Source organism: Sinocyclocheilus anshuiensis, unplaced genomic scaffold, assembly GCF_001515605.1.
Source record: "Sinocyclocheilus anshuiensis isolate Anshui unplaced genomic scaffold, SAMN03320099.WGS_v1.1 scaffold163, whole genome shotgun sequence".
Taxonomy (NCBI): Eukaryota; Metazoa; Chordata; class Actinopteri; order Cypriniformes; family Cyprinidae; genus Sinocyclocheilus; species Sinocyclocheilus anshuiensis.
Window position 1 is genome coordinate 587,633 of NW_015548223.1, and position 8,820 is coordinate 596,452.

At 35.3% G+C, this 8,820-nt stretch overlaps 1 protein-coding gene across 2 annotated transcripts in view; it reads right to left on the reverse strand.

Annotated features, from left to right (window-relative positions):
* The window catches only part of tspoap1 (TSPO associated protein 1), a 141,323-nt gene that overhangs the window by 63,723 nt on the left and 68,780 nt on the right, over positions 1 to 8,820 (reverse strand). For both annotated transcript variants that reach the window (XM_016441337.1, XM_016441335.1), the window contains one exon: positions 1,132 to 1,227. In XM_016441337.1, coding sequence (XP_016296823.1) covers positions 1,132 to 1,227 — 96 coding nt within the window. The remainder of the gene's footprint in view (positions 1 to 1,131; positions 1,228 to 8,820) is intronic.

The window sequence follows — 8,820 nt, forward strand, 5'->3', positions numbered from 1 at the left end:
TTAAAAAAAAAAAAAAACGGGTCACACCAGTACAGTTTGAGAACCGCAAACAAGTGATTAAATATGGAAAAATGATGTAAAGGGATTAATAATATAAGGCAGTGTTGTTTGAGTATCACTGATAATTACTATTATAGTTTTTTGTGTTTTTTTTTTTTGAATTACATTTAATTTGAATATTTTCTGTTTTGACTTTAATTTGAGAGTTTTAGCAATTTTGTTGTGTTTTTGTCATTTTTATTAGTTTTTTTTTTATATCTCTATATAGTTTTTGTTAATGTTTCCTTATTAGTTGTAGTTTATTTAGGTTTAGTTATTCAAGTACTTCAAGTGGAACTACATAAAATGAGAAACGTTTTTAATATTCAATTTAATTTCAATTAATGTTTATTTTGTTTCAAATAAATACATTTGGTCACACTTTAGTTTGGGGACCAATTTTTTAACTATGAACTATGACTTTTGCCTCAATAAACTCCTAATTTGCTGCTTATTAACAGTTAGTAAGGTAGTTGTTAAGTTTAGAATTAAGGGATCTAAAATATACAGAATAAGGCATTAATATGCACTTTATAAGTACTAATAAATGTACTAGTAATATGCACGCTAATAAGCAACTAGTTAATAGTGAGAATTGGTCCTTAAAATAAAGTGTTAACAATTTTTTTGTTAGTTTTAGTTAAAAAGCAAAAACTATATATATTTTGTGTGTGTGTAAAAAAATTATAACTGTGACCCTGGAGCACAAAAGCAGTCTTAAGTCGCTGGGGTATATTTGTAACAATAGAAAAAATACATTGAGATTTTCAAATAGTTGTATTTCGGCCAAATATTGTCTTATCCTACCAAACCATACATCAATGGTAAGCTTATTTATTCAGCTTTCAGATGATATATAAATCTCAATTTCGAAAAATTGACCCTTATGACTGGTTTTGTGGTCCAGGGTCACATATATAGTGTCTAAAGGTGTCTATTTAATATATATATAAATGCGTTTCATTACAAATTCATCATTTTCATCGAATATACTGAACAAACAAATCACGTAAATTACAAATGCAAATAAACTGCACACATGGCCGATCAGTGGAGAAGTTTGAACACTCTTATGAGCTGATGGAGCCTCACCAGTATCCCGTTCTCCTCTCTGAGAGCGTTGCATGATTTCTCCATCTCCTCCAGCGCCCGCAGCAGCTCTGAGTTCTGCCGCACCAGGAAACCGTTCTGACCAGAGCAAACACACCAGAAGAGCAGTTTCAGTGCTAGCATGAAGATTTCTAAAGCGTCCGGAGGACAGACACACACACATTCAGCCATCTGAGCCGTGGACCCTGAAGAGTCGCTTATCTGTCCAACTTAATTCATCTGTCCCAGCTGAGAAAAAAACAATAAAGAGAGAGGAACAGCTACAGAAGGCAAACCCTGTGACGCAAAGAGCGGAAAATATAGCAAAATAACATCATAAACCTCTAAAGGCAATGGTTTTAGGAAGTAAAGGGGTGTTTTAGGTACTGAACCAAGTGGAAAACACTTTAATCGTGGTAAACAAACATATATCAGCCAAGATGCTGGTCTCTAGTTAATGGTTTCAGCTTCTCCAGTGAAAAACCCAATAAATATGATTACAAAAACACCAAATGTGCAATAAATATTTCAGGAACTTATGTGAAATCAACATAAATTTGACCAAAATGTCAGAAATGTGCACACAGTCTCCTCCCTGTGATGAACAACTTCTGATGCAAATAATGAAATAAATCCCTCAATGCCTGTACACAGTTATTTTACCATAGTAAAGGCGTGATTTTAGGTAATGAACTAACTTGAAAATCAGCATATATCAGCTACCGCACTGTTAATAAAATAAAAACCCAGTAAATATAATTAAGAACACCAATAAACAATGTATAAATGAAACAACTCAATGTTAAATCATCATAAATTTGACCAAGATTTCAGAAATGGGCATGCAGGAAATTCACTGTGATGCAAAGAGCAGAAAATACAGCAAAATAAAGTAATAAACCACTCAAGGCCTGCATACAGTGATTTTAAAGGGGTGTTTTTAGGTACTAAACCAACTGGAAAACACCTTAAATGTGGTAAATAAGCATGATTTAAGTTTTCGTCACAGAAAAACCCACTAAATTTGATTAAAAACGGCAACAAACAATTAATAATTCAAGACCTCAACATTAAACCATCAAAAACGTCAGAAGAGGTCCATCAGTGCTCCTCCCTCTTGGTCTTTTTTCTCGTTTGCTCTTTATTTCTCATCTTGTAGGACTGACTATCCGCCCGCTGGCGAATCTGAAGGGTGACAGCTTTGATTTCAGCAGAGCGTGTGTTTTGTTCATGTCATGCCAGCTGGAACTGCTGTCACTTCAGGGTGGAGGGTGTTTTCAGTGCATACAGCATGCAGGATTTTTGCAATGCAATGCAATGCTTTTTGTTAAAGAAATGAATACTTTTATTCAGGAAGGACACATTAAATTGATCAAAGGTGACAGTAAAGAAAATTTCAAATAAATGATTTTTTTATTCATCACAGAACAAAAATGTATTAAAGTTTGCACAAAAATATGAAGCAGCGCAACTGTCTTAAACATTGATAATAATCAGAAATGTTTCTTGAGCATCAAATCAGTATATTAGAATGATTTCTGAAAGATCATGTGACACTGAAGACTGGAGTAATGAATGCTGAAAATACAGCTTTTATCACAGAAATAAATGACATTTTAAAATACATTCACATAGAAAAAAACTTATTTAAAATTGTACTAATATCTCACAATATTTCCGTTTTTTTAATCAAATAAATGTTGCTTTGGTGAGCAGAACTGACTTCTTTAAAAAAAAAAAAACATTTAAACCAACCCCATGCAAATCTTTGAACTGTAGAGTAAAATACAGTTTAATTATAGTAAATACAAATAAAATATGTACACAAAATGTTGAATTTAAATCATGCAAATACACACTATCTACTCAAAATCACTAAAATTGATCTGAAAACATAGAATATGCATTATATATTGAAGGATGTTGGTTGTATTTTAAACTGACCACTGAACTTCTGAGTTAAAGGACAATTCGAGTTTGTTGTCACAAAGCATCAAAACTACAGTGCTCCAGCTTCAACTTCACTCTACGTTGATGCCTTTGCAATATACACACAGCTTCACAGCAAAAGTTAACAATAAATAACACTATAAATAAATAACAATAAAACACAACACACCGCTTTTGTTGGTGTCGATTGGGTGTTACTATTGCATCAGATGAAATACAAGCCAGCCGCTCATCCTACTGCTAAATCTGACTGTACAGATGCCAAACCAGACGTCTGCTGAGTGCAACTGGGATGCAATCACTCTAGAGCCGATATGCATGATCATATTTAGAGCCAAAGAGACAGACACCACAAACACCCGGAGAAAAGATGCCATCTTCATCCACAATGCAGGGCTGCACAAGTCATTTAGCAACAGTACTCTCAGCTCTGTGAATTCATACATACTGTATTAACATGCATAAGACTGCAACGCAGCAGGACACACCGAACGCAGCAGCAATAGCGTGCAGCTGAATTCTCCATCCAGGTATAAACGTTCTTCATAAACCTCATCTGAGAGAGAAACCGTCTTTGACAGGACCTCAGTAGCAGCATCTGCCGCTCTCTCTTTCTCCTCTAATGAAACCAGACTACAGCTAGTTCGAGGTGGTTCTGGAATTTGTTTCTGTTTCTTAATAAGTGAATTTTTTTTAATTAAATTGTATTCTTTTATTAAATCTCAGCCTTTGTGATTTTATAATTGCACTAAGCCATTCCACAATTTTGGTTTTATTTTGATTAATTGTGCAGGGTTGCATAAATCAGAATTATTATTATTATTAATAATAATAATAATATTTTACTTTTATGTTATTTAAAAAAAAAAATAATAATTCCACCTCAGTTGAAAGTGAAAGTGATGTGACGTGTCATGTGGCAGTTCAAGGTGGTTCTGGTATTTGTTTCTGTTTGTTACTAAGTAAAATCAATCAATCAATCAATCAATCACATTTAATTACATTTTTTAAATGAAATTGCAGCCTTTGTGATTTGATAATCACACTAAGCCAAATCATAATTTCGGTTTTATTTTGATTAATTGTGCAGCCCTATTATATATTATTATTTTACAGCTCCAAAAACACCATAAAGTAATAAACAATCACATGAATAAATTACATTTTAAAATATATCCAAATAGAAAAGGTGGTTCTGGTATTTGTTTCTGTTTGTTACTAAGTAAAATCAATCAATCAATCAATCAATCAATCACATTTAATTACATTTTTTAAATGAAATTGCAGCCTTTGTGATTTGATAATCACACTAAGCCAAATCATAATTTCGGTTTTATTTTGATTAATTGTGCAGCCCTATTATATATTATTATTTTACAGCTCCAAAAACACCATAAAGTAATAAACAATCACATGAATAAATTACATTTTAAAATATATCCAAATAGAAAATAATAGTTATTTTACATTATAGAAATGTTGCCCAATATTACTGTTTCTACTGTACTTTAATGTATATGGCTGTATTTTTATGGCAAAAAACACCATAAAAGGTGGTTGTTGTTGACTCCAGGAGAGTGCGCACTCAGCATGCTCCTCTGACCATCAACGGTGCGACTGTGGAGAGAGTGAGCAGCACCAAGTTCCTGGGTGTGCACATCACAGAGGATCTCTCCTGGACTGACAACACCACAGCACTGGCCAAGAAAGCACAGCAGCGTCTCTACTTCCTCCGCAAACTGAGAAGAGCCAGAGCCCCGGCCCCCATCATGTACACACACACACTGTCACTTTAATCAGTCTGAATAAGCTCTTTTGCACTACAATCATTATATCTGCACTGTTGTTTACTTCACTGGTTTGCACTCTATCTGCCATGCGCCTTGTGCTGCTTTATATATTTTTTTACATTTGACCTTATTTGTATAATTGTATAGTTGTATTTTATATTTAAATCTGTATCTATCTGTATTTATGTTCTACTGTTAGTGTTATCTGTATGCACCAAGGGTCTGAGAGTAACGCAATTTCAATTCTCTGTGTGTATGTGCTGTACATGTGGAAGAATTGACAATAAAGCACTTGACTTGACTTGACTTGATAAAAGCAACAAAAAAGTATCTTTAAAGTGCACTGAATTCTAAAGCCCTGTTCACACCAAGAACGATAACTTTAAAGATAACAATATTAGCGTCCAGACCAGCGAACGATATCGTCTGTAAGTGTATGCTTGTCTGCCGCTTTAAATTCTTGAGCTCTTTATAGCAGGATTGATTCTGATTGGCTGTCAATGTTTGTATCGTTCATCAGCTGAAAAAAATCATTCTGAAAGTGATTCCAACGATAACGTTTCTCTGTGCCTTTATCGTTATAGCTGTGGTGTGGACTCTGCTATTCTTTAATATTGAGAACGATTTTTAGAACTATATCTTTATCGTTATAGTGCTTGATGTGAACGGACCTTAAGTCCTCTTAAGGCATATGAAAGGTGAGGGAGAGAGGAATTGTGAGGAACAGACCTAAAAATAAATTGTTATTCACTGAAAATCTTGTTTTCTTTTTGTATGGAAAGGAGCGGAATGAACATTCAAACAATTTCTTCTTTTGTTTTTCACCAAAAAAATAACAGTATATGAGTTAGGAACAATACAAGACCCCACCCAATAAGAGCCAAAACCTCCAAAACCGCCGCTGCTGAATTATAATATTCATGAGAGTCATTCTGCAGTTATACAGGTTTGCCATTATCTTAAATACGCTTTAAGTAATGTTTAAGAGCGCTGTCAATCGCGTGTGAAAGCGATCCTGCCTGAATCCGCTGTGATTGACTGCGCACTTGTGCATGACTCTTATCCGAGCGCTCGGGTCTCCCGCCGGGGCTGTTGGGATATGATTGATGCCTGCTCATTACAGAGGCATCTGCGCTGGATGGCAGGACCATTCTTTTGTCCTGATTATAGATGGGTCGCGCCGCTCTACATTAATAGTTGCATCTCAGATGCAAAGGGTCTTGGAGCAAAGCTCATCTCCATTAAAACCTCCATTAGCAGCATAATGGAGTCGACAGGGGTTCCCTGCACACAGATGGGCTTTCTGCTCGAAGCAAGAGAAAACACACGTGCAAGTCCACATCCGACAGCATTCCCTGACTGAATTCCCAACAAAATGATTCGATATTTCACCCTAACTCTCAAAAAATGAGGAAATTACATTTTGAGATTAATATCTGAAATTAATCATAATATGAAGCCTATTTTAGAACCATGAAAAGTTTAGCATTTTGACATTATTTCCATGACAATTCACTGTAAAATACGGTACTACAGTAATGATAATCTAATATGAATAACATTAAGAAAGAATGAGAATTACGAACTAAATAAATAATAAAAATGTAAAAAATAAATAAATAAAAATGTCTTTGCTTTAGGGAAATGTGTTTAATAGTCCTAAAAATGCAAAAACTTTTAATGGTTATAAAAGAGGCTTCATTTTCGTTATGCAAAATATAATCTCTTATTTTAAAAATTATCATATCTATAATATCAGACTGAATGTGATTTATGGTTTATAATGTGTATCATTCAATTGCATTTTGACATTATTTTCACGACAACTCATTCTAAAATACTGCATTACAGTAATGTTAGCCTAATGAGAATCACATTAAGAATTAATTAAAAATGAGAATTACAAAAAATAAATGAATAAAGTTAATAAAACAAAATAAAATAGAATAGAATAGAATTCTGAGTTTACATCTTGCAGTTAATAAGTCGCATTGTGAGATATAAGCTTGCAATTGTAAGGAAAAAAGTCAGAAATTGAGTTTATAAATTGCAATTACAAGTTTACATCTCACAATTCTGACTTTTTTAACAGAATTCTAAGTTTACATCTTGCAAATTAATAACTTGTAATTAAGATCTAAACTCGCAATTCAGAGAAAAAAGTCTGAGATTACGAGTACAAAGTTTACATCTCGCAATTTGTAACTCGCAATTGTGAGATATAAGCCTGCAATTATGAAAAAAAGTCTGAAATGTCAAGTGTACTTCTCGCAATTCTGACTTGTTTCTCAGAATTCTGACTATACATCTTGTAATTAATAACTTGCAACTGCGAGATACAAACTCACAATTCAGAGAAAAAAGTCAGAAGTGGCAAGTTTTATAACTCGCAATTGCAAGTTTACATCTCACAATTCTAACTTTTTTCTTAAAATTCTGAGTTTACATTTCACAATTAAATTTGCAACTGCGAGTTTATAAATCACAATTGCAAGTTATCTCAGAATTTCGATTCTTCAACTTCACTTCTATTAAATGTAACGATTCTAAAACATAAAAAAGTTGTTGTTTAAAAACATATTCACATGTTTGGGTGAAATATTCCTATAATCACTCCCCCTGAGGCACGCTGGACTTCTGCATTTGTTACTGCATTGCAAACTCAATTCAGGCGGAGAAAAGACTGTCTGCTGGAGTTCCCATCATGCCTCTCTAATCAACGGAGATACAAACAGAGATAATTGAAGGTTGCGCACCGCTTTCAAACACACGCTGCCCCGGGGTACGAGTCTGGAGGCGGTTTCCATGGCGATGGTGCTTTTAAGCCAGCGTTCCATCAGCCGATTCAGCGAAAGGCCACCGAGTTTATTACTCCGGGGAGATAACATTAACAAACACATAACGAATGAAGCGCAGGTGGTGACCCCTGCGTGTGAGGAGAGACACAGGTGGAGCTGTTCTCAGATCAGTGACGACACAATCATCACCACACAAATGTTTCAGGGCTCTTTCATGAAGTGCGTCAGACCCTGGGTTACCAGCACAAAGACTCGCCTTTAACAAATTGGGCCGTTTCAGCCAAGAACCCCACGGGAAGTCAATTAATCAGACCAAATTCAGCACAGAGCAAAAAAGCTCATCTAACAAAGAGTAAATCTGAGCTCGTAACTGTGTCATACTGTGGGTGACTAACTGACCTTGAAAGGAAAAAGATGGAGAAATGCAATGAATTTGAACATTATCATCACTGTTCATTACATTTATGTATGGAATAGTTTGCCTGAAATCTGTCATCATTCGCTCATCCTAATGTCATTTCTTCTATTAAACATATAGAGCACATTAAATCTACAGAAGAAGGCAATATTTGCACTATTATTATATTTTTATGTTGTTTTTCATGCTTTTTGGTGCTGAAAAGTCAGTTCTTTGACGAATTGCTTGTGCTCCTCTATTGTAAGTCACTTTGGATAAAAGCATCTGCTAAATGCATAAATGTAAATGTAAGTGAAAGTCCTCATCACTGTCTGACTTTATTGTATAGAAAGAGCAGCATTCAACTAAACTTTACTGGGGCCCTATGATTTCATGTGAGAAAATCTATTGTTGTATCATTTATACACAGAAACGTCTCGGTTACGTATGGTAACCCTCGTTCCCTGAAGGAGGGAACGGAGACGTCACGTCGGATGACCGACGAAATTGGGATCTCGCTTAGAGAGACCAATCTACTTCGAGTGTAAACTAAACGAGCCAATGCACATTGGCATGCGATTATTGCATCCAGCTGCCGCTGATCACAGCGTGAGTATAAGTAGGCAGCAGATGCAGCGCATATTCAGGTTTTCGCTGAGGAGCCGAGCCGGTGACCCGGCTGCTCAGCGGTGGTACAGGAGCTGTGGCGACGGGACGTGACGTCTCCGTTCCCTCCTTCAGGGAACGAGGGTTACCA